The 27,208-nt window shown below is 40.2% G+C and overlaps 1 protein-coding gene across 1 annotated transcript in view; it reads right to left on the minus strand.

The window, feature by feature from the left end:
- Positions 1-330: 330 nt before the first annotated feature.
- The window catches only part of NLRP7 (NLR family pyrin domain containing 7), a 38,144-nt gene continuing 11,266 nt past the window's right edge, over positions 331-27,208 (minus strand). The window contains exons 2-9 of the mRNA XM_074315861.1: positions 25,553-25,614; positions 23,802-25,400; positions 21,915-22,085; positions 17,631-17,798; positions 7,893-8,063; positions 7,366-7,536; positions 5,211-5,378; positions 331-634 (exon numbers count right to left, since the gene is read on the minus strand). Of these exons, the coding sequence (XP_074171962.1) occupies positions 331-634; positions 5,211-5,378; positions 7,366-7,536; positions 7,893-8,063; positions 17,631-17,798; positions 21,915-22,085; positions 23,802-25,400; positions 25,553-25,614 (2,814 nt within the window). The remainder of the gene's footprint in view (positions 635-5,210; positions 5,379-7,365; positions 7,537-7,892; positions 8,064-17,630; positions 17,799-21,914; positions 22,086-23,801; positions 25,401-25,552; positions 25,615-27,208) is intronic.

Here is a 27,208-nt window from a genome sequence, read left to right on the forward strand (position 1 = left end):
AATCAATCATCTATGAACTTTGTAATATTTTTTCCTAGACTAAGTATACCAAGTATAAAGTTTATGCTAAGTTAGCTTTGGGGTATGTTAATAAAAGCAGCTTCAAACATAGTGCTTTGCCTTTTTTTATCCTTATACCCTTGTGAAAGATAACAGAATTTTGACATAAAGTGGGTAAGTGACTTGTGCAGAATTTGCTGTAAACCAGAGAGTGAAAGTCAGTGCTCAATTCTACATTTTGACCCAGTCATTAACATTTGACCCTCTGGTCTTCATTAATGGGATGTCATGAGAGAGATGTGTAATTACTGAAGAATTATCTCAGGGCATTCAGGAAAGGAAGTCGCAATACGAGGATCTGCTTGTTCTGGAATCCTTACAATCTATTGTCAGTTTGGGGTTGTTGTCTTTCATTTCTTTCAACAGCTTCTGGATTTCCACACTAGATTCATCCATCTTCAGCCTGAGTGTCTTTAAGGGGCCATTATTTTGTTTCAAAGCCTCAAAGAGCACTGCTATTCCACTCTTCCCCAAGATATTCTCACCGAGGTCCAGAGTCTCCAGCCTCCAATTGCTAGTGAGAGCAGATGCAAGATCCTGGCAACAGAAAGACGTGATGGAACAGCCACATAGTCTGTTGAGAAAGAGGACAGACACCAAATCATTCACTGAACAAGTTCTATTTCAGAACCTACCTTGTTGCCAGGCATACTCTGACTTGTTGAGGACCTAGCAGTGAAGAAATGGGGAAAGAAATTATTTTCTTTATGGAGCTTATTTTAGTGACATTGGACGTAAGACAGTGGATAATGTATTGAAGATAGTGGATAATGGACAAATTATTAGGGTAAGTCAGCCAGAAAATGATTAGGTAGGTGTGTGGTGGTCCATGAATTCCTTACTGGGAAGATGATACCAAAAAAAAAAAAAAAAAAGAAAGAAAAAGAAAAACCCTAAAGGTAGAGAGTGAAACATTATGGTCACTGGAGGAAGTAAGTCAGTGTAGCCAAAATACCAAGCTGGGGAAAGTAGAAAGAGTGGCTCCTAACTGATAAGAGGACACCGTAGGGTCTTGTAGGCTATGCAAAAAACCTTCAGGTGATATGGGGAGTGATACGGGGAGCTTCTGAGTCTTTTGAAGCACAGGTGCTGTGGTATGGCTTGCAACTTGAGAGGTACATCAGGGTGATGAGTTGAGAACAAACTTCAGGAAATCAAGGACCAACACCTGCAGACCAGCTCGGAGATCATGCAACAGTCCATGTGAGAGGTGGTGGCTCAGACGAGAGTGTCAGGAGTGGGGGGAAAGGTTGTCATCTTCTCAGCATCTGGAAAGGGGTACCTCCAAATGGTTTGAATATGACGTGTGAAATGAAGGAAGGAGTGAAAAGATCAGAAGCCTTACAGTCAGTGAATAGAAGGATTGGACTGTTTTCTTTCAGCCCTTACAGCAAGTTGCGTTAACTCTACTCGCCAATACATGATATGTTATCAAGACTCCCACTCCTTACCAGCTTTCCCTAGAGCTCTTTCTAGACTCAAAGATGCCATTGCCTGTGGAGGACATAGGGGGCACCACTTGCAGGGGCTACAGCTCAGGCCAGCTAATACAGAGCCTAGCCAGCTGGCTCAAGCCACAGGGACCCCTGAGCCATGTGCCCTTGAGCACTGCACCACAGTGCACACCTACATGTGGTGTCTCCAGCCATCCCTCTGTTGCCCCAGGCACTATGACAGGCGCTGCAGATACAGAAAATAAATTCAATTCCTCTCTGAAATAAAATCTACCATGAATGAGTAAATGAATTGACTAATTGTGTTATATCCATACAATAGGATGTGCTTTAGCCGTATAAGGAATGAAGTATGTACACATGCTACAATGTGGCTAAACATTGAAAATGTTACACTAACTGGAAGAAGACACACACACACACACACACACCACAAAAATGAGTCCGTTTATATGAAATATATAAAATAGATCAATCCATAGAGACAGAAAGCAGATTTGTGGTGCCAGGGGCTGTGGGAGGGGAGCTGACTGTTTACAGGTTTTAAGTTTCCATTTGGGGTGGTAAAAAAGTTCTAGAACTAGATAGTGGCAGGGTTATACAACATTGTAAGTATACTAAATACTACTGCATTGTACACTTTCAAATGGTTCCTTTTATAGTGTGTGAATTTCACCTCAACAAAATTAAGTTTTAAAAAATTTACAGTTCCAGTGATTGGGTGGAATAATCCTACTGCAATCAGTTTATTACTTGTTATAGGAAACAGAGCATGCTGTAAGAGGATAGTCAGGAGATCCCTGAACTATTCAAACTAGTTCTTCCCCACAGTAACCAAGGTGAAAAGTGAAATATTAGCAGACAACCCTGAAAATTGCAGTCTCAGTGCTCTAATCAGAAAAAAAAAACAGTAAGAAAAAAGACCTTGCAGTGGGAAAGAACAGGGAGTGGGAGAGGGAAGACTTAAGTGATATACACAAGAATGAGGAGACAAAGCATGAGATAAAGTTAGAGAGATAGGAAGCGGCTCAGCCACAGAGAACACGCTTGGTAACACAGATTCACATGCTTGTTATATAAAAGTGTGTACAAGGAGGTTGACAAGTGCACAAAGTAACTCAATAAATGCACTAACTGTGCTGTTATGAGAATGAGTCACATAGAAGAATCATTCATTTCATAAGGGGAAAATTGAATGTCTGAAGTCACAGCAAATAAATATATGATGGGATCTGAACCATAGTGTGATGTCAGAGTCCCTAGTCCATGGCTTTGCTATGGTGCTGGGTCCTTATCCAGTCATCTGGATGAACCCCCATCTTTAGATGCTGTGGAAGTGTTTGCTCAGCATGTTCTCCAACTTCTAATTCAGGGGAGCTCAAACTTAACTGAACATTGGAATTGTCTGAGGGAATTCTGACCACCAAGACTTTTTTTAATTTTTATTATTAGTTTCAGATGTACAAAACAATGCAATCGTTAGACATTTATACCCCTCATAAAGTGATAAACCCCTCCCCCAATCTACTATCCCTCTGACATTGTATACAGCCATTACATTTCCACTGTCTCTATTCCTTATGCTGTTATAGTTTACATTCATTATTATTCAGCTTCAGGTGTACAGCACAGTGATCAGGCATCTACACCATCCCTGAAGTGGTCTCCCTAATAAGACAAGTGTCCATTCGATACCCTACAAAATCTTTACAACATTATTGATTATATTCCCCAAACTGTCTTTCGTATCCCCGTGGCAATTTTGTGGTTACCGATTGTGCTGTCTAATCCCCTCACGCTCTCCCTCATCCCCACACGTCCTCTCATCTAGCACTCCCCAGTTTTTTCTCTATATCTCTGAGGCTGTGTCTGGTTAGTCTGTGGATGGCAAACAGACATATGAAAAAATGCTCAACCTCACTAATCATTAGAGAAATGCAAATAAAAACCACAATGAAATACCACCTCGCTCCTGTGAGAATGGCTATCATCAATAAACCAACAAGTGCTGGCACAGATGTGGAGAAAAGTGATCCCTCATGCACTGTTGGTGGGATTGCAGATTGGTGCAGCCACTATGGAAAACAGTTTGGAGGTATCTCAAAAGTCTGAAAATGGAACTACCTTATGACCCAGCAATTCCACTCCTAGGTATCTATCTGAAGAAATCCAAAACTCTAATTCAAAAAAATGTATCCACCCCTATGTTTATTGCAGCACTATATACAATAGCCAAGACATGAAAACAACCAAAATGCCCGTCAGTAGATGACTGGATTAAGAAACTGTGGTACATTTATACAATGGAGTATTACGCAGCCATAAAGAAGAAAGAAATCTTACCATTTGCAACAACATGGATGGACCTAGAGAACATTATGTTAAGTGAAATAAATCAGACAGAGAAAGACAAATACCATATGATCTCACTTATATGTGGAATTTAAAGAAAAGAATAAATGAATGATTAATCAGAAACAGTCTCAGAGACATAGAGGAAAAACTGAGGGTTGCTAGATGGGAGGAGGGGTGGGGATAAGGGGGAAGGTGAGGGGATTAGAAAGCACAATCGGTAACTACAAGGTTGCCACGGGGATATGAAAGTCAATTTGGGGAATGTAATCAATAATGTTGTAAAGATTTTGTAGGGTATCCGATGGACACTTGTCTCATTAGGGAGACCACCTCAGGGATGATGTAGATGCCTGATCACTACACGGTACACATGAAGCTGAAGCTGAACAATAATGAATGTCAACTACAAGTTTATATATATATATAAACTCCACAAGAAGTGGAGTACAGCATTAGGAGTAGAGACAGTGGAAATGTAATGGCTGTGTACGATGTCAGAGACATAGTGGATGGGGCGAGAGGGGTTATCACTGTGTGAGGGATATAAATGATAAATGTCTAACTATTACATTGTTTTGTACACCTGAAACTAATAAAAAATGTTTAAAATTTAAAGAAAAAAAGAAACTGGTACATTTATACAATGGAGTATTACTCAGCCATAAAGAAGAATGAAATCTTACCATTTGCAACAACATGGATGGACCTAGAGAACATTATGCTAAGTGAAATATAAGTAAGACAGAGAAAGACAAATACCATATGATCTCACTTATATGTGGAACCTAAAGAATAGAATAACTGACCACCAAGGCTTTTAAGAGTTCCCAAGTATACCCATGATAGAAAACAAAAGCACCTTATATGTTCTAGTGTTTTTCTGGTCTCTGCAAGGTGGAAAAAGTATTTCCATGACCTCGCCTCTCCATCAGGGATCTTGTTGAAAAGTACATTGCATCAATAATATGCATTTCACTGACTTGGAAGAGAGAAATGAGGCTAAGATTGACATCTTGTTGAGGGTACCATTGCATTTCCTGGGGGGTAGTACCCATCTATAGTTCTCTGGGTACTGCGCTGTGGCAGGCCCACAGTGTTCTAATCACTGAGCCCAGGAGAAGCACTGCACTCCGGAAATCCACTTCACTGGAGCCCCATTTACATGCCACTCTTACAGGCCCTCTGACTGACTTTGTAAGCACCCAGTTACCTGTATTCAATTTCTGTAGGGTTTGCTCCTAAAATTGGACCAAGAGCGATACTATTACAGTTTACATGATAAAATATCTCAGAGAGGTTCAATATTTCCAAAACACCTTAAAAATGAGCAAGAGTACCTACCCCAGATATATTAGGTTACAGTTTGGCTTCTTCAAAGCCTCACAGAGAAACCACAATCCGGTAGCTATGAGATTGAAACCCAAGTCCAAGTGTGTTAGGCTGGAGTCTCTTTGGAGAAGCTTTGAGATATATTTGCATCCATGTCTGGTTATGTTGCAATGACACAACCTACAAGGACAGTCATAAGAACAGAAGTCTGTTATCCCTCTGTGACACATGCCCTATGAGGTAGTTGTCACTTACAACATTACATATCTTCTACTCGAGCCATATAGTTTCAGGGAGGCTTGTACATAAAAACATGCAAATGGAGTGGTGATTACATCACCTCCACCCTGCCAAGGTGGTAGAGGGTGAAAGTGGCCTTTGACTGCCACCTTTTGTTATGGAGGAACACACACATCTCCTAAGATACATCTCCTAGAACAGCAGCATATCATATAGGTCAAGAGCTTAGGCTCTGGGTTCAGACAGACTCAAGACTGAATCTGAGTCCTCATTTATTTTCTGCATGGTTAGGTCATTAGGATTCCACTCTCCCTGTCTTTTCTATTTTACTTCAAGTCTTGTACTTAATTGCCACAACAGAATTGTAATGCACACAGAAGCTTGGCATCCCTGATATCTTAGTGGCTGTGTTTCTAGTTTAAATGCTGTAGACTCCCCTGCAAGCTTAGACTTCTACAAACCCTCCTGGTGAGGAGACCAGACCACAGAGAAGGATGGTCATGTGGCCCATTCAGGCAGGTGGGTCTACAATCGACCCTGACAGCCCTGTGTCCCAAGCATGGCATCATAGCAACTGACGCTATGGAACCTGAAGGGACATGACAAAGAGGAGATGGATGGCAACTGGACCAAAAGATGTCATGCTTTGTAGTACGTAAAATCCTAAAATCATATGTGAACTGGGGAGTTTAGGGAGGGAGACTAAAACAAAGTCTAAAATTAAGTTTAGACAGCCTACAAAATGAAGGCTTGGTCAAACACTGGCTTTATGTATTTAAAGTAATAATTGTTCACAACTCTGTTAATAGAGGAGGCTTCGTACCTACTACCCAGATATGCCCACAGGCAAGCTAAGTGGTGAAGCTTCAATTTTCTAATTAGTAAAATTGAAATAAAAGTAACCATTGCATGTGGTTGTAAGGATTAAAATGATAATTCTTGTAAAATGTAGTAGAGTCCTTGACACACACTAAGTGCTTAATAAGCTTCAGGCATTTTTTGTTGTTGTTTAGATGCCTAAATCAACTCTAACTTTAAAACAGGGCCATTTACAGAGCAATATCATATGTAAAATTTTATAGGCTTTTTTAAATTTTCTCTATCTGCTACTAGAAGCCAAATACTCATTTTTCCTATTTAGTTTTAAATGATTGGGGCGTATGTGCTTAAGGTATACCCTAGATTGAGACATTGGGAGTTTCTAGGACCAGCTAGAAGCCTAGAGATAACTGTCAGACAGTGGTTTTCTAGGACAGCAAAAGCCCCAGAGAAATAAAAACCAGATAGAATTTCTGAACAGAAATAGGTCTCTACCTCTACACAGTCTCTTGAATGTTGCCCTACCTGTGATTCTAATGGGTACAGGTACTTCATGTTGGGCTTGTTCCTGTGTAACAAGGTGAGCAAACTACAGCCCATGGGTCAAATCCAGCCCACCACCTGTTTTTTGTAAACAATGTTTTATTGGAACACAGCCACACCTGTTCCTTTATATGTTCTCATGACAACAGCAAAGTCAAACAACTATAATAGAGACCATATGGCCTACAAAGTCTAAAGTGCTCACCATCTGGCTCTTTACAAAAAACAAAAACTTTTCAACCCATACCATATACCTCAATCCATCCCCAAACGCAAGGGGAAGTATGTCTTAAGAACTCAAAAAACATACAAAAAACATCAGATCTCAGAACCAATCATCTATGCCAGCTTCCTAGAATAGGAAAAGGCCAGAAAGGAAATTCTGCTCTGAAAAGTAGGCAAATACTAATGTCTGTGATTCTACCTGTTCTTTCCCTAATTTGTACCAGGGTCTTGCCAATTTCATTCAGGCAGAATTATTAAATAGTTTCATCTGTCCTACCAATCTTACATACAACACATACACAAATACACACACACACACACACACACAGCAGGGACTTACACCAGGGTCTGTAATTGACATTCGGGGTAACTCAAGCCTTCACACAGAAGTTTCACCCCACCATCTCCAAGGTTGTTCTTGGCCAAGCACAGGTGTGTCAGTCTCTGGGTAACAATCAAAGCAGAAGAAAGCTCCTTGCAACAGGCTTCCGTAAGGTGACAGTTTTCCATCCTACAGAAGCACCACACACATGGTAAGATGGTGAAAATGTTTCCAAAATCCAACCTTCTTGACCACACACATGGCAAGATGGTGAAAATATTTCCAAAGTCCAACCTTCTCAACCGACAACCCTCCTTACTGAACACACCCTCTCTATCTTGTTCTGGTGATCACAGCCATGAAGGATCAGAAATGAGAGAAGTGCAAGCAAAATGCATGAATCATCTGCCTGGGACCAAAAACTGAGAACCAGATGTCTACATCAGTAGGTCACATATGGGTTACCCTGAAAGTCTGATACTACCATTGCTCTTCTCTATGTGGCCGAGACAATAAACTCTCTCCATGGAAGAGCAAAGACTTACGACAATCTCTGCAGGAAGCACTTTGGGTGTCTCAGAGTAGTGCACAGCAACTTAACGCCTTCATCCAGGAGCTCACTGGCCATGAGATCCAGGCATTTCAGGGACTGGTTGGTTTCAAGGGCCAAGGAGAAATTATCCCACTGCTGAGTGATGTCAGAACAAGACCCCAACCTGTGGGATACATGGGGGCAAGTCATTCTTCTGGGAGGACAGAGAGAGGCCCTATCATCTTATTATGTTTCCCCAAAGATTATATCCTTGGTTTTTATCTCATTCTACTCCAATATGTGTCCAACCCTGGTCTGAATTGTTGGAGAGAGTTGATTTCCTTTGTTTCTTCAAATATCCTCCTGGTCATTTGGTCAACATCCAGCCTCATTTCTAAGAGAAAAAAAAATCTATATACTATTCTGTGTGAAATTTCACCAACATGACCTATTTTTCACATGTCATTTTTTAATACGATCATGTTCCATGACTGAGTCTGTACTAATCTTGCTGAGATCTAGATATTGGATTCTATAGCGGAAAAATATTGATGCCTGATACTCAAAAAGTTCAATTTCATATATCTGACCCCCTCAAATACATGGTGATGGAAGGAGAACTGACTCTTGGTGGTGAACACACAATGCAATACACAGATGATGTATTATAGAAATGTACACTTGAAACTTATATAATTTTATGAACCAATGTCACCCCAATAAATTTAATGAAAAATAAATAAATAAAGTGTAGATTTCTACTAAAAAAAGGTCAATTTCATAAACTATTAAGGAAGAGGCAAATTAAAACAAGGAGATACAATTTGACCCTTAGGCAACTAGGTCCAAAATTTGTTGAGTTTAAGTGTTGCAAGGATATGGAGAATTAGGAACTCTTTCTGTTGATGGGAATATGAATGCCATTGTTTGGGAGAACATAGAGGCAATCCATTAATCCCTTATATTAGGCTCTGAAATCCAGCTACTCTTACAGACACAGAACAGAGTATGGAACTCTGGGACAATCTTATTGTTTGAATCATGGTTCTGCTCTTACCATATTCAAAATCTTTGCAAGTTACTTAACCTTTGTAATATTCTTTTTTCCCTGTACTTTGAGGAGAGACAACACCTTTATGTCAAGCAAATAAAGAAAGTAATCCATCCACATCCTGTGATTGTTAGGATGTATGTCATAGGAAAAATTGGAGTGCTTAAATTAGTACTTTTCCTCCCTCAGAGCTTAACCTATAACAAGGACATTACAAGTTTACTTAAATAATGGAATACAAGGTGAATTTTAAACTGTCTCAAATCACATAAACACAAACTGAAGATTCCACATCAGCTATTTGTCATTTTGGAGACTTAAGTTATCCACTTAGAAATATCACTTATCAAAACTTTAGAATAACAGATTAATGTTGGAGAGATGTCATAGGAATAGCCATAGTGAGGTGGTCTTCCTGAGTTCTCCTCCAGAACTTACCACAAATTCAACGTCTACAACCCATCAAAGGACTCTGTTCATCACACGGAACAGCAAGAGATTCCTATGAGGATTACTTGAAGGTGGGCAAACCGTACGAGCAGGGGAAGAGGGAAGGGAACGATGTGGAGACGTGGCCCGCATCCGCGGTTACGTAGACGCAGGACGACCCAGGACAGAACAGAGATCACAAGAGCCAGGAGGTGGGCTCTTTCCCTGCATCCCATAGAGATCTCTCCTTCCTAGCATATCCAGTGTTTGAGGCAGTAACCTCAGCTGAGACCTCCAGCTGGGCCCTAGGTCAGACAAAGAAGTAAATGCCGTACCTGGGCCCCTCCCCACACTCTCCCACAGCAATCCTACCTCTACCCTTCCAGAGTCTCAAGCTGGAGGGCCCAGCTTGAGGAGTAGTGTCGGATTACAGAGGAGCCATAGAGCTCAAGATCTGGGAAGACCCTGTTTGCCGCTGTGACCTAGTGAAGAGGTTGGGAAGAGTGTGACATCACTGGAAGACTCCTCCATCCCCAGCACCCACCTTTTCTGGCCTGCCTAGGGCAGGGCAATTACAACTGCGGAGACACACCCAGTGGTCAGCAGCAGGTGGCAGAGGCACCTCTGGGCTTTCAACAGCTCAGAAATCTCATGCCCTCCACATGCCCTGTCAAAAGAAGTGCCCTTAGACTCAGAAGATCTGGGCACGGGGTTGGCTGTGGTACACTCAGCACGCAAATGTGCAGGTGAGAGCAGAAACTGCACTGACTTTGTAAAAACTACCATCCACACCCCACAGCCCCACTCATCTAGAAGTGCAGTCCCAGTGTCACTCTGGGCGCCAGCCAACCGGCTCTGCCTCTACAAGACTCAAGGACTCTTTGTACAGCAGAGAACAACCTGGAGATTGCTTGGTGGGCTTAAGCCAAAACTGGAGCTGCTTTTTTTTCTTTTCGTATCTTTCATATTCTGCCTGTGTTGAGTGTGGGTTATCGGTTGTTTTCACGTTAGTGTATTTGGTTTTTTTCTTCATTGTTGTTGTTGTTGCTGTTGTTGTGCTTGGTGATTTGCTTTGTTCTGAAATCGCCCTACACCAGGGCCCAGCACAAGAGGCACAAGATTCAACACAGCCAGAGGCCAACTCCAGACCAAACCAGAATACTACCGGGTTTGACCTACAGGTGACACACGCAGAGGGAATTCTCTACAGGCACAAGAGCCCATAGGGGCCAAGCCTCATTTGAGCGGTCAACCCTCACGCAGCAGAACATCCACTGTGGGCAGAGCCAAGTCTCACAACTAGTCAGCCTAGGAGTCAATCCCACCTACTGACAAGCCAAAGGCAATTAAAGATCAACTTTAACAGGGCAATACATACAACACAAGGGTAACCTTTGGAGCACACACACAGGAGAATAGGGAAGTGGTGCAAGTCAAATATAAAAGTCACATACTACATAAGATCACCCAGCAAAGACCAAGAACCCTAGGGATTCTACTCAATACATCGAAGAAAACACAGAGTGTTGGCTAGAATGGGGAAAGAAAGAAACATGTCCCAAATAAAAGAACAGAAGAAACCTCCAGAATTGGAACCAAATGAAATAGGGGTAACGAACCTATCAGAGACATAGTTCAGAACACTGATGATAAGAATGTTTAAGGAGCTTAGTGACAACATAAAGAAGGATAGAGAAATCATAAAGAAAAACCAGTTAGAACGCAAGAATACAATAATTGAAATAAAGAACACACCTGAAGGAATTACCGGTAGGTTAAATGAGGCAGAGGATCGAATCAGCGACTTAGAAGACAAGTTAGCAGAGATCACCCAAACAGAACAACAAAAAGAAAAAAGAATTAAAAACAATGAAAATCATTTAAGAGACCTCTGGGATAACATCAAGTGTAACATCATGCACATCATAGAAAAACCAGAAGGTGAAGAGAGGAAGCAAGGGATCAAGAACATATTTGAAGTAATAATGACCGAAAACTTCCCTAACCTGGTGAAGGAAACTGACATACAAGCCCGGGAAGTGCAGAGAGTTCCAACCAAGATAAACCCAAACAGGTCCACACCAAGACACATTATAGTTAAAATGGCAAAGGTTAAAGACAAAGAGAGAATCCTAACAGCAGTAAGAGAAAGACGTCAGGTTATATACAAGGGAACTCCCATAAGACTATCAAATGACTTTTCTACAGAAACTTTGCAAGCCAGAAAGGAGTGGCAGGAGATACTCAAAGTGATGAAAAACAAAGGCCTACAACCTAGATTGCTTTACACAGCAAGGCTATCATTTAAAATTGAAGGAGAGATAAAGAGCTTACCAGAAAAGAAAAAGCTAAAGGAATTTATTACCACCAACCCAGAATTTCAGGAAATATTAAAAGAGCTTCTGTAAGCAGAAGAAAGATGAAAACAATCTAACTACAAATTTAAAAAATGGCAATAACTATGTACCTATCAATAATCATTTTAAATGTAAATGGATTAAAGGCTCCAATCAAAAGACATAGGGTGGCTGTGTGGATAAGAAAATAAGACCTTTGCATATTTTGTATACAAGAGACTCACCTCAGATCAAAAGACACACAGGCTGAAAGTGAAGGGTTGGAGTAATATATTTAATGCAAATGGAAATGAGAAAAAAGCTCCTGTAGCAATACTTACATCTGACAAAAAGACTTTAAAATGAAGAATACATTAAAAGACAAAGATGGGCACTACATAATAATAAAGGGATCGATCCAACAAGAGGACATAACCCTAGTAAACATCTATGCACCCAACATAGGAGCACCTAAATACATAAAGCAGATATTGACTGACACTAAGACAGAGATCAACAGTAACACTATCATAGTAGGGGACCTCAACACACCTCTGACAACAAGGGACAGGCCTTCCAGACAGAAAATAAATATGGAAACAGTGGCCTTAAATGATACATTGGACCACTTGGATTTAATCAACATTTTCAGAGCATTTCATCCCAAAGCTGCAGAATATACATTCTTCTCAAGCGCACATGGACATTTTCCAAGATAGACCACATGTTAGGCCACAAAACAAGTCTTGATTTTTAAGAAAATTGAAATCATACCAGTTGCTTTCTCTGACCACAGTGCTATGAAATTCGAAATCAACTACAGTTCTGATGGGGGGAAAAATAAAGAAAAGAAATCAACTACAGGAAAAAAACTGGAAGACACACAAATACATGGAGGCTGAGTAATATGTTACTAAAAAATTAATGCGTCAGCAATGAGATCAAGGAAGAAATCAAAAGATATCTTGAGACATACAAAAATGAAAACTCAACGACCCATAATCTATGAGATGCAGTGAAAGCAGTCCTAAGAAGGAAATTCATAGCCTACTTAAAGAAACAAGAAAAATCACAAATCAACAGTTTATCCTTACACTTAAGGGATCTGGAAAAAGGACAGCAAGATAAGCCCAAAATGAGTACAAGTAAAGAGATAATAAAGATCAGAGTGGAAATAAATGAAATAGAGACCAAAAAAAAAGAAAAAAAGAAAAAAATGCAAATGATCAATGAATCCAAGAGGTGGTTTTTCAAGAAGATAAAATTGACAAACCTTTAGCCAGACTCATTGAAAAAAAAGAGAGGACCCAAATTGATAATCTCAGAAATGAAACAGGAAAAGTGACAACAGACATCACAGAAATACAAAAAAAAATTAAGAAATTACTATGAACAACTATATGCCAACAAATTAGACAATCTGGAAGAAATGGACAATTTTCTAGAAGCATACAACTTTCCCAGGCTAACTCAAGAAGAAACGGAAAACCTGAATAGCCTGATTACTACCAGGGATATTGAATCAGTAATCAACAAGCTCCCAACAAACAAAAGCCCTGGAACAGATGGCTTTACAGGGGAATTTTACAAAACATTTAAAAAAGAATTATCACCTATTCTCCTCAAAGTATCCAAAAAAATCCAAAAGGAGGGAAGACTCCCAAACAATTTTTACAAGGCCATTATCGCCCTGATCCCAAAATCAGACAAAGACATTACAAAGAAAAGAAAACTACAGGCTGATATCCCTAATGAACATAGATGCAAAAATTCTCAACAAAATGTTAGCGAACAGTATTCAGCAATATATTAAAAAGACCGTACACCATGATCAAGTGGGTTCATTCCTGGTATGCAAATTTGGTTCAACATCCACAAATCAATTAATGTGATACACTCCATTAACAAAATGAAAAATAAAAATCATATGATCATATCAGTAGATGCAGAAACAGCATTTGACAAAATCCAGCAGCCATTTATGATAAGAACTCAAGAAAGTGGGAATAGAGGAACCGTATCACAACAAAATAAAGGCCATATATGATAAACCCACAAGTAACATCATACTCAATGGGAAACAGCTAAAACCATTCCCCTTAAGATCAGAAACAAGGTAAGGTTGCCCATTTTGTCCACTTCTATTCAACACAGTTCTGGAAGTTCTAGTCACAGCAATCAGACAAGAAAAAGAAATAAAAGGCATCCAAATTGGTAAGGAGGAAGTGAAATTGTCGTTATATGCAAATGACATGATACCATATATCGAGAACCCCACGGACTCCACCCAAAAACTATTAGAACTGATAAATGAATTTAGTAAAGTAGCAGGATACAAAATTAATATTCAGAAATCAGTTGCATTTGTATATACTAATAATAAAACATCAGAAGGAAAAATTAAGAAAACAATCCCATTCAAAGACTATAAAATACCTAGGAATAAATTTAACCAAAGAAGTAAAAGACCTGTTCTTAGAAAATTATAAGACACTGCAGAGAGAAATTAAAGAAGATACAAATAGATGGAAACACATACCATGATCATGGATAGGAAGAATTAGTATTGTTTAAATGTCCATACTGCCTAAGGCAATATACAGATTCAATGTAATGCCTATCAAACTACAAAGGATATTTTTCACAGAAATAGAACATATAATCCTAAAATTAAATGGAACCATAAAAGACCCCAGATAGCCTCTGTGTTCTTGAGAAATAAGAACAAAGTGGGCAGTATCACAATACCTGACATCATATTATACTACAAGGCTACAAAATCACAACAGCATGGAACTGGCATAAAAACAGACACACAGATCAATGGAACAGAATAGAGAGCCCAGAAATAAATCCATGCCTATATGGTCATTTAATCTACGACAATGGAAATAAGAATTTACGGTGGTGTAAAGACAGTCTATTCAATAAATGGTGCTGGGAAACCTGGACAGACACATGCAAAAAAACGAAGCTGGACCACCTTCTTACACATATACAAGAAAAAATTCAAAATTCATTAAAGACTTAAATGTAAGATCTGAAACCATAAAACTCCTAGAAGAAAATACAGGAAGAAAGTTTACAGACATTACCTGGAGTAATATTTTTACTGATATATACCCTCAGGCAAGGGAAGTAAGAGGAAAAATAAACATATGGGATTACGTCAAACTAAAAAATCTTTTTCACAGCAAAGGAAACCATCAATAAAACAAAAAGTCTAAGCGAAATAAGTCAGACAGAAAAAGCAGAGAACCATATGATTTCACAGATATGTGGTATATAAACCAAAAACAACAAAAGACCAAGACAAACAAATGAGAAACAAAAACTCATAGATACAGACAATAGTTTAGTGGTTACCAGAGGGTAAGGGGGGTGGGGGGTGGGAGATGAAGGTAAAGGGGATCAAATATATGATGATGGAAGGAGAACTGACTCTGGGTGGTGAACACACAATGAGATTTATAGATGATGTAATACAGAATTGTACACCTGAAATCTATGTAATTTTACTAACAATTGTCACCCCAATAAACTTTAATTTAAAAAAAAAAGAAGAAAAAGATAAAAATAAAAATAAATAAAACAAAAAGGGATCCTACTGAATGGGAAAAGGTATTTATCAATGATATATCCGATAAAGGGTTAACATCCAAAATTTATAATTAAAAAAAACACTCTTTCGACTCAACTCCAAAAACACAAACAACCCAATTTTAAAAATGGGCAGAGGACATGAAGAGACATTTTTCTAAAGAGGACATACAGATGGCAAACAGACATATGAAAAAATGCTCAACCTTCCTAATCATTAGAGAAGTGCAAATAAAAACCACAATGAGATACCACCTCACCCCAGTCAAAATGGCTGTCATCAATAAATCAACAAAGAACAAGTACTGGTGAGGATGTGGAGAAAAGGGAACCCTCATGCACTGTTGATGGGATTGCAGATTGGTGCAGTCACTATGGAAAACAGTATGGAGGTATCTCAAAAAACTGGAAATGGAACTACCTTATGACCCAGCAATTCCACTCTTGGGTATCTATCCAGAGAATTCCAAAATGCTAATTCGAAAAAATCTATGCACTCCCATGTTTATTGCAGCACTATTCACAATAGCCAAGACATGGAAACAACCGAAATGCCTATCGGTAGACAACTGGATTAATAAACTATGTATGGTATGAGCCGTCCCAGTTGCTCAGGTGGTTGGAGCGCCGTGCTCCTAACACTGAGGTCACCGGTTTGATTCCCACATAGGCCAGTGAACTGTACCCTCTACAGCTAAGATTGTGAACAATGGGTCTCCCTGGAGCTGGGCTGCCAGCGAGCAGCTAGAGGTCAGCATTAGCTGCTGTGGGATGCCAAGGGCTGCCGTGTGCTGCCATGAGCATCCGGTGGCCAGTGTGAGTGAGTGGCCAGCAGCCAGCGAGAGCTGCTGTGAACGGCCAACCTACAATCGGAGACTGACAGCTTCAGCCAGGGGAGGCGTAAGGCTCATAATACCAGCATGGGCCAGGGAGCTTTGTCCTACACAACTAGACTGAGACACAATGGCTTGAACTGGAGTGGGGAGTCGTGGAAATAAGGGGGGGGGGAAGAAACTGTGGTACATTTATACAATGGAGTATTACGCAGCCATAAAGAAGAATGAAATCTTACCATTTGCAACAACATGGATGGACCTAAAAAACATTATGTTAAGTGAAATAAGTCAGACAGAGAAAGACTAATACCTTATGATCTCACTTATATGTAGACTGTAAAGAAAAGAATCAACAAATGAACTAGTCAGAAACAGTCTCAGATATAGAAGAAAAACTGAGGGTTGCTAGATGGGAGGGTGGGGATAAAGGAGAAGGTGAGGGGATTAGAAAGCACAATCGGTAACCACAAGATTGCCACGGGGATACAAAAGTCTGTTTGGGGAATATAATTAATAATGTTGTAAATATTTTGTAGGGTATCCGATGGACACTTGTCTTATTAGGGAGACCACTTCAGGGATAATGTAGATGCCTGATAACTGCTGTACACCTGAAGCTGAATAATAATGAATGTCAACTATAAATATATATATATATACACACACACACACATATATTCACAAGAAGTGGAGTACAGCATTAGGAATAGAGACAGTGGAAATGCAATGGCTATATGCGATATCAGAGGGGTAGTAGATTGGGGGAGGGAGTTTATCACTTTGTGAGGAGTATAAATGATAAATGTCTAACTATTACATTGTTCTGTACACCTGAAACTAATTAAAAATAAATTAAGTTTTAAAAATTTTAGAATAACAGATGTTTTTTTAATTATATGAAAAAGAGTACCATCAAAAGTGGTAAACATTCCCATTTGTGTGTATACCTCATAAATGTCAGAGCAGGACTTGAGGTCATTTCCAAATCCAAAAACCTGTGCCACTAGCTGGTACCTCAGGTTGCTATGCATCTGAGTCTGGAGGGAAAACTGGTACCCTAAAGATGTGTGATGATAGTCAGAGCACTCATTATGGGAGTTCACTGAGGAAAGAGGAATCTCCCCAACCAGTGAGCTACCAGGAACAGGATACTTGATGCTTCTATAGCATTACTCAGTGGCCAGTTAAGGTCGATGGCCATTTTGAATCACAGCAGGAAGGCAAAATGCAGCCTGTAATACCATGTCCCTAAGCTAGAGGATGACACAAAATTCTGGGTGTTTCTTTGCATTCTGGGCTTGGTAGTCAATGCAGAGGACAAGCTATCTCCGGAAAGAGCAGAGGCTGAAACCCCATCCAGGTTCTAGTTGAGGATATGTTCTCCTGTGTAGCATGACATGCACTCAGCGTGGTACCCTCTTCTGTCTAGTTCACCCAGCAGCACAGCAGAGCTCACAGCATGCTTTCAATGCTGAGAACAGCAATGGCATGAGATCTACCTCAAATAATGCAGATTACATCTCAAGTGTTTCAGGGTCTCACACAACAGCAGCAGCATCTTCTCACTGTGGACACTGCCTTCCAGGGTCAGGTGAGTCAAAGTCTTCTTACCAGTGAAAGCCAGACAGAAGTCCTGATATGCTTCGGCAGGGGAGACATTTTTAATCCTAGGAAAAATAAAAAGGAGGGATTCCATTTTGGAAGCAATAGATAGTTGGTGCTGTGAAAACTGTAAGACGAGATGTCACAAGTCAAGATGGAAAGGGGGAAGACAGTCTGATATGCTCACTTGAAGAACAAGTCAGTGGAATGACAGCTGGGAAGAGCAACACGAGGGACTGTGAATTCAAGTGGTACCTAGTGATGGAAGGGAAGATGGAAAGAGGCAGTGAAGGGCTGGCTCACTCTCATCTTTGCCCATGCTGTTCTCCAGATGAAACATCCCTAACCTTGTTTTCTGTGTCATATCATTCCTTTCAACCTGCAGCTCACAAACGTCTTCCCCTCCCCCTCAACACTTACTGGCTTTGTCTAGTAAGAATAAATCACTTATCCCCATACCCCCATGTGGTCATCTACATTTCTACAAAGCAGTTCTGATTTAGGCTACAGCAAGCTATGGTTTCTAAGATAATAAATAAGTTACAGACTCCTTGAAGGTATGGACCGTTAAGAGTTTTTTGTGTGTTTTTTTAATTTCCCTGTCAGCTAGCATGATTGTGGAATATTAAATTGGATTAAAATAAACCGTAAGTGGGTTATAACATGGATTTTCTGTAATCAAATGCTAAGCTTCAAGAAACAACTCAGCATAAAAAAATAAGAAGGTTTTCCTAGCACGTAAACTATGCCACCTTCTTAAACATTAACAGTCAATCAACTTCATGTTATACAATAATGAAGCTAGCTCATAAATTATCCTGTATACATAGTAGGAAATAACAAAAGAAAGGACTTTTTCAGGGTCTCTTTTTAAAGCATGCTTAATGCACCCTAATTTGAGATACAATCAACACCCACGTGACTGTCTCTTTAACTACACTCTTATTCAGATATTTATTTCCACGTGTACTGTTAGAGCATCTTAGCCTGCTTTCACCCAGTGCCTCCAAACCAGGCGATCTATCCTCCTGTTGTGAAATGCTCTTCTCTCTAAACATGCAATTAGTCTTGACCCTTCATTTTAAGATAGTGAACATTCCCTGTGTCTTATCTAAAAGAAGCTCCAAAATCAAATTTTCAGCACAGAGTCAGAATAAGACATTCAGAGCCCCTGCTTAAACTGTCCTAAACTCTTAGTGATGCAAATTACAAGTGTCTTTTAATTCTTGTTCTCATGTAATGCCTTACAAAAACAGCAGAGTAATGTAACTTTACTAGCAATCGTCACCCCAATAAACTTTAATTTAAAGAAAAAAAAGAGCAGTGTAAGCTTTTCAAGGCCATACAGAAGAAATCGACATCTTTACTGGCATTGGCCCATGTTAGATTTTGTTGCTGTGTACACACACACTCCATGACATTCCTAGATAAGCTATCTGTCACCTGACATCAGCAGGTACAGTCAACTGATGTGTGGCATAGCTATTTGTTGTAAGTAAATAGGACTACATTTTCAATGGATTAATTAAGGCTTCTACAGAATGTTGATTTAGGGGAAAGTTTCAGCAATGTATCTGTATGGAGTTTTGAACAGAACTTACGAAATTTATCCCCTGAACATGTGTTAGTTGAAAAGTCTATACCATTTGTATACACCAATAACAAACTATCTTAAAGAGAAATTAAGAAAACAATCCCATTCACAATTCCTTCAAAAACAATAAAATACTTAGAAATAAATTTAGCCAGGGAAGTAAAAGACCTGTACTCAGAAAATTAGAAGACATCAAAGAGATAAATTAAAGAAGATACAAATAAATTAAAACATATACCATGCTCATGGATAGGAAGAATTAATATAGTTAAAATTTCCATACTACCAAAGGCAATATACAGACTCAATGCAATCCCTATCAAATTACCAATGATATTTTTCACAGAACTAGAACAAATAATGCTAAAGTTTAAATGGAACCATAAAACACCCGAAATAGCCACAACAATCTTGAGAAATAAGAACAAAGTGGGAGGTATCACACTACCTGGCATCAAATCATTCTACAAAGCTATAGTAATCAAAACATCATGGTATTGGCATAAAAAGAGACACACAGATCAATGGAACAAAATAGAGAGCCCATAAATAAATCTATGCCTATATGGTCAGTCAATAAATGACAATGGAAGCAAGAATTTACATTGGGGTAAATACAGTCTATTTAATAAATGGTGATGGGAAAACTGGACAGATACATGCAAAAAAAATGAAAATGGACCACCTTCTACCACATAAACAAGAATAAATTCAAAATGAATTAAAAACCTAAATGTAACACTCGAAACATAAAACTCCTAGAAGAAAATATAGGGAGTAAATTTGCAGACATAACCCTTAGAAATACTTTTACTGATCTATCCCCTTGGGCAAGGGAAGCAAAAGAAAAAATAAACATGTGGGACTACATCAAACTAAAAGGTATTTTTATGGCAAAGGAAATCATCGATAAAACAAAAAGACATTCTACTGAATGGGAGGAAGATATTTACCAATGATACATCTAATAAGGGGTTAATATCCAAAATTTATAAAACTCAACGCCGAAAAAACAAACAACCCAATTTAAAAAATGGACAGAGGACATGAAGAGACATTTCTCTAAAGAGGACATACAGGCCAACAGACATATGGAAAAAATGCTCAACATCACTAATCATAAGAGAAATGTAAATAAAAACCTCAATGAGATACCACCTCACTCCGGTCAGAATGGCCTATCATCAATAAATCAATGAACAACAAGTGTTGGTGAGGATGTGGAGAAAAGGGAACCCTCGTGCACTGTTGGTAGAGTTGCAGATTGGTGGAGCCACTATGGAAAACAGTATGGAAGTATCTCAAAAAATTGAAAATGGAACTACCTTATGACTCCTGGGTACCTATCCAAATAAATTCAAAACACTAATTCAGAAAAATATATGAACCCCTATGTTTATTGCAGTGCTATTCACAATAGCCAAGATATGGAAACAACTGAAATGCCCGTCAATAGATGATTGGATAGAGAAACTGTGGTACATTTACGCAAGGGATTATTACTTGGCCATAAAAAAGAATGAAATCTTACCATTTGCAACAACCTGGATAGACCTAGAGAATATTATGCTAAGTGAAATAAGTCAGATTGAGAAAGACAAATACCATATAATCTCACTTATATGTGGAATCTGAAAAACAGAATAAATGAGCAAACTAAACTCAGAAATAGACTCAGAGGTATAGAGGGAAAAACTGATGGTTGCTAGATGGGAGGGGTTGGGAATGGGGAAGCAGGTGAAGGGATTAGAAAGTGCCAGTTAGTAATCACAGTATAGTCACAGGGATATGAAATACAGTACGGGGAATATAATCAATAATGTTGCAAAGATTATGTAGGGTGCCAGATGGGCACTGGACTTATCAGGGGGATCACATCATAGATTGTGTAGATGCCTGCCCAATGTGCTATACACCTGAAACTGAATATCTATATACACATATATTTACAGGATGTAAAGTACAGCATAGGGAATATAGTCAATGGTATTGTTAACAGCTATATACAATGTCAGAGGGTAGTAGATTGGGGGGTTTATCACTTTGTGAGGGGTGTAAATGTCTATTACATTGTTTTGTACACCTGAAACTAATAAAGAAAATAATAAATAAAAAGAAAAGGATGTCCTCATAGTCATCTGTCCAAGTGGCCCACATCATGACTCACATCTGCCACAACCTACCTTACTCACACTCATTTCTCAATCCCACTCTACACACTAATTATAAGCTCATCATTGTCTCTCCAACATGTTCTTATGCACATATTTGAACTTATCTCTCTGAAATATTTCCCCAATTCCCACCGCAGGTCTCTTTCTGACATGCACATGCCTATTTTTCCTACGGGTCAAGTTTCAAACACGCCTCACAGCGTATGTATGGAAGGATCCAAACTCTTGGCCAGATTTCATGAAAATGACAATATGACATATAATTCTCCCACTAGACACATTTAAGGATGGGAACCATTTCATTTCTTTGTGTTCTGAGCACCTGGCTGTTTGAAACCAGGTCTAACATTCAAATATGGGTCTCACATTAAAAATGCCTGAGGACAGCCATCGCAAAATTAGCATCTACTTACACCACCTTCTGGAGATGACAGGTAACACGGGTAATCTGCTCACAAAGAATCCTCATGGAGGAATGACTCAGGAAGCTTTGACCCACATCCAGAAATTTCAGGTTCTTGTTTGAACTGAACACAGAGCAAAGATCCGTCCAGAGACAAAGAGTGTGATAGTCGCTCTGTGACCTAGGAGGAAGTGATGGACAGGAGCATCTATTAACAGTACATCTGGGAAAAGTCATGAAAAGCATTAGGTTGTTCTGAAAAACCATCAATAAAATGAAAAGTAACCTGCAGAATGGGAGGAAATATTTATAAATCATAGCTCTAATAAGGGGTTGATATCCAAAATATAAAAAGAACTCGCACAACTCAATGGAAAAAATCCATTTTTAATTGGATCTTTTGTTGTTGTTGAATTGTATGAGTTCTTTACATATTTTGGATATTAGCCCCTTATTGGAGGTGTTGTTTACAAATATCTTCTCTCATTCCATTGGTTGCCTCTTTCTTTTATTGATGGTTTCTTTACTGTGCAGAAGTTTTTAGTTTGATATAGACCCATAAAATGGGCAGAGGACCTGAATTGACATTTTCCCAAAGAAGACATACAGATGGCCAACAGCTACATGTAAAGGTGCTCAACACCTCTAATCCTTAGAGAAATACAAAGCAAAACCACAATAAGATATCATCTCTCAATTATTAGAATTGCTGTCATCAAAAAGACAAGAGATAACAAGTATTGGTGAGGATGTGGAAAAAAGGGAACTTCTGTGCACTGCTGATGCGGATGTGAATTGGAAACAGTGTGAAGGTTCCTCAAAAAAATTAAAAATAGAACTACTGTATGACCCAGAAATTCCACTCCTGTGTATTTATCTGAAGAAAACAAAATTACCATCTCAAAAAGATATCAACACCCCACATGTAGCAGCACTATTCACAATAGCCAAGAAATGGAGACAACCTAAGTTTTCATTAATGGATGAGTGGATAAAGAAAACGTGGTACTTATATGCAATGGAATGTTATTCAGCCATAAAACAGAAAATTTTGCCATTTACCGCAACATGGCTGCACCTTGAGGATATGCTGCATGAAATAAGTCAGACAGAAAAAGACAAATATTGTATGATCTCACCTACATGCGGAATCTGAAAGAGAGAGAGAGAGAGAGGGAGGGAGGGAGGGAGGGAGGGAGGGAGGGAGGGAGGAAGGAAGGAAGGAAAAGAACACACTAAACTCATAGATACAGAGAACAGACTGGTCATTGGCCCAGGCAAAGTTTGAGTGAAATGGATGAAGGGAGTCAAAACATACATATTCCAGTTGTAAAATAAATATGACACAGAGATATAACATACAAAATGGTGACTATAGTTGTGTCTTTTTGTTGGGTTTTTGTTTTCGTTTTGGTTGTTGTTGTTTGGGTATTTGTTGTTGTTGTTGTTGTTGTTGTTTTGGTGACTATAGTTTTTTAAAAAGGAATTGGTAGGGAGAAAATGTATTAATGTTGGGAGTGTCCAGGCACATCCTAACCCATTCCCCACATGAAAACTATAACACTAAAACAGAAGCATACTACACTTCGGATGATGAGCATACAATGGAGTACACAGATGTTGTACTATAATGTTGTACGCCTGAAATTTATGTAATATTACTAACTGATGTTACCCCAATAAATTTAATTTAAAGTTTTTTTAAAGGTTCCAAAGACCCCATTCCTAGTCTGAACATCATGGAACCTATCTTGAATGGTGAGCCGGCAGGAGGCAATTCCAGCCAGAAGAAAACACCGACCTTAAGCCACAGGGAGCAGGAGCCTGTCCTCTTCCCAATGTACGAAATGAAGCCAAAGGTGGGAGAACCAGTAGAGTAAGAAGTGACTGTTCTTACCTCTGGACCCATGTGTCAGATTCTGACGCAGTGTCATTCTCCAGGAATAGCCCCTTTTCTACCTGCAGTGAGATTTTCTGCAAGTTTTGACAGTGCTTGAGGCAGAAGGATGAGTACATGATGTCCATTTTGTTTTTCAAATGCAGAGACATGTCCTTCACGTGGACCATCGCTTCCTCTATGAGCTGCTCGTCCTGAGACTCGTAAAGACAGTACAGCACCTCCTTCATGGCCATCACTGAGGAGAAGGGTTTATTCCCACTGGACTTGGATTTCAGTAGTTCCTGCTTGATGCCCATCGACACTCGGCAGCCAAAAGTGGTCTCCAGCTCCCTGGCCCGCTCCTTGTTCGAGAGGCCGAATAAGAAGTACACGACGTGGGTCAGGCTGGGGTTCTTCAGCCTTTCTTCCCTGGAGAGCAGCTTCTGCACGTCCCCAATACCCCCTCTGGGGCTCTCTCCGTCTTCCTCCTCCTCGCTCTCCAGAAGGTAGAACATGGCCGCTAACAGCTGCTGGACACTGAGGTGGATGAAGGAGTAGCAGCCCCCACAGTCTCCGTCCTTCTGGAGGACGTTCTTGTCCAGGAAAGGACGGAGGTCACACTCCTCTACCCCGAGTCTCCCCAGGTCTTCTCCATCGAACACAGATGTCTGCGTCCACACGCCCTCAGCAGCCAGGACACACAGAGCCTTCACTGGCGCCACGAGGTGCTGGCTGGGGCAGCTGCCAGGGCCCGCTGTGAACTGGCTGCACAGGAAACGCAGGAACAGCGAGGTGGTGGTTTGGCACGTGGGGCCCGGGTCTTCCCCCTTCTCCATCTGCAGTTTCAGACAAGTGCACACAACCCAGCACACGGCAGGAGCCGAGCCCATGTGGAACAAAGCTGGATTGCTCTTCATCAAGTCGAAAGCTCGCAGTGCCTGATCCTCGTCTTGAAACTGTTTCAAGAAATACTCCCTCCTGTCCAGCTCTAAGAGCCCCTCGATTTCCATGAGGAGCGGCTGTTCCAGCAGGAGCCGGAGCTCTCTCAGGGCCCCCGGCCTAGTGGTGATCAGCAAAGTGGCCTTGGGTAACATTTTTCTCTTCAGCAAACTCCCCAGGAGGACGGGCACCGGCTTGCGCTTCTTCCAGTCACCACAAATGTCATGGATGAGTGACCCCGAGGGGACTCTCAGCTCATCGAAACCATCGATGACAATCAGGACTTTGTGTGCCTGGGTGAGGCTCTCTGGACCAGCTTCCTGCAAATCTGGCCAGTTCTTAGACATCAGCTCTGCAAAAGTGCACGCCCCCTTGTGGTTGAGCTCCTTGCAGCTGAGATAGAAGGCCGCACTGAGTGTCTCTGGGAGGTTGTCCTGGGTCCAGTCCAGCATCACCTTCTTTGCCAGTGTGGTTTTCCCAACACCCGCAGGACCGTATAGCACCACCGTAAGTGGCCTTAGCTGTGCGGGTGTTTGGGGATTCAAGAATGATGTGAACTTTTGACTTCCCTGGGTGATTTTGTAGTGGAAATCGTCACCATCTCCATAACAAAATGTGTTCTTCCAGATAGAATAAAATTTCTCCATTGTGTTTCTGTCTCTCTCCTCTTCACCTGTACTGATACACAATGGGAGAAAGTTGTCGTGCCAGTGATTATACTCAACTGGAAATTATACTTTGTAAAGCACCAGAAATGAGAATACCAAGAAGAAGCAAATTATGTTGCACTCTACCAAATATCAAACATCTGACTATAATACAGCTTTTACCCAATGGCGTTTCTAACATCCAAGACCCTGTGGCGGGCCAGCCACCACGAGTCGAACGGTTCCTGACAAGGGGAGTGGGAATGAAAAAAAAGATACTCACACATATGATGATGGCGATCGCGGACTTCAGTGATCCTGAAGACGCTGAGTTTATTCTGTCCCCAGAATTTATACCTTCTGTGGACGTGCAGTTTAACAAGCACAAAAATGCATTACCTAGTTAACAGTAAATCTTTAACTTTAACACAGGAGACACAAAATTTACTGAAACTCCCAAAAGTAATTATCTCATCAATTGCCCTGATAGGCATCAGCCTTCTGTTCTGGGAACTGGCCACTCCCACCACATTCCTGAGCAGCATGCAAGCACTCTCCAGATGCAGGCAGAGACAATTGCTTCAGGGGGAGGAAATAGGTTAAGTATAAACCGAGCCATCCTGTTAAGGCTTTAAAGTTAACTGCAACCATGGCTCCCCACATCTCCCCCTTTTTTATTTTATAGGAACAAAATCCATCCAGCCAGGATGGCGAGGTGACGGTGCCTGTCTTAGGTGTTTTAGGACGCCTGCCTCAACTTACCCGTCATTGGTACTCATATTTTATCATACAAGCCCTGTCTTAGGTGTTGAAGTGGCTCCCAAATATTTACCCGTCGTTGGCTAACCCGTCCCTCATAAATGCACAGGAGAGAGAAGCGTATTGCTTGCCTTAAGCTCAAGCTGATGGATGTCAGCTCGTAAGTCTAACATTTTGCTGATGAAACATCTGATGAGGATGGGGAGTAGGCACAGAACCAAGCAGACACAGATGCTCAATGTAAGAAATATTATAACAGAATGGGTAATGTAAGGCATAGAGGGCAAAACACTCCTAAGAACATCAACAAACTCAGAGGCAGCCTGAGCTGCATCAAATTTTAAAGGTTCAGCTTCTCTCATACTTTGAATTTTATCATGAAGCCAGCTTTCTTTTATACACACAGAAACAAGATTACATAGAGCAGCTGAGGCAGCAAGTACAGATTAGTTATGTTTTCTCAAAGTTTGGCCCTGACTGTCTTTATCTCTTTGGTAATTTCTCATCCCCAGAACAGCAGGTGTCTGTTTGTTTTTTATGCTTATCGGAGTCTCCCTCAGCCATCCTCCCAAACTCTGCTTGAAGTTACATTTTCTTAACCCTTAATGCTCCAGCTCCCTACAGACCCCTTCTGCCTTTCCCAGCTTTGGGTTATCTATTCTTCGCACTTGTGTGCACTTTGTAAAATACCCATGGATGTGAGCTTGATTCACAGGGTTATTTGTACTTCGTAGGTCAGACATTATTGTAGATAAAGAAAACTGAATATTCTTGAGTCTGGTAACCACTAAACTATTGTCTGTGTCTATGAGTTTTTGTTTCTTCAATTGTTTGTCTTGTTCTTTTGTTGTTTTCAGAGGGTAAGTGGGAGAGGGGTGGTAGATGAGGGTAAAGGGAATCAAATATATGGTGATGGAAAGAACTGACTCTGGATGGTGAACACACAATGTGATATATAGATGATGTAATACAGAATTGTACACCTGAAATCTATGTAACTTTACTAACAATTGCCACCCCAATAAACTTTAATTTTAAAAAAATACATTCTTTTTTTTTAATTTTTTTTTTATTAAATTT

Source organism: Rhinolophus sinicus, linkage group LG11, assembly GCF_036562045.2.
Source record: "Rhinolophus sinicus isolate RSC01 linkage group LG11, ASM3656204v1, whole genome shotgun sequence".
NCBI classification, from domain to species: domain Eukaryota; kingdom Metazoa; phylum Chordata; class Mammalia; order Chiroptera; family Rhinolophidae; genus Rhinolophus; species Rhinolophus sinicus.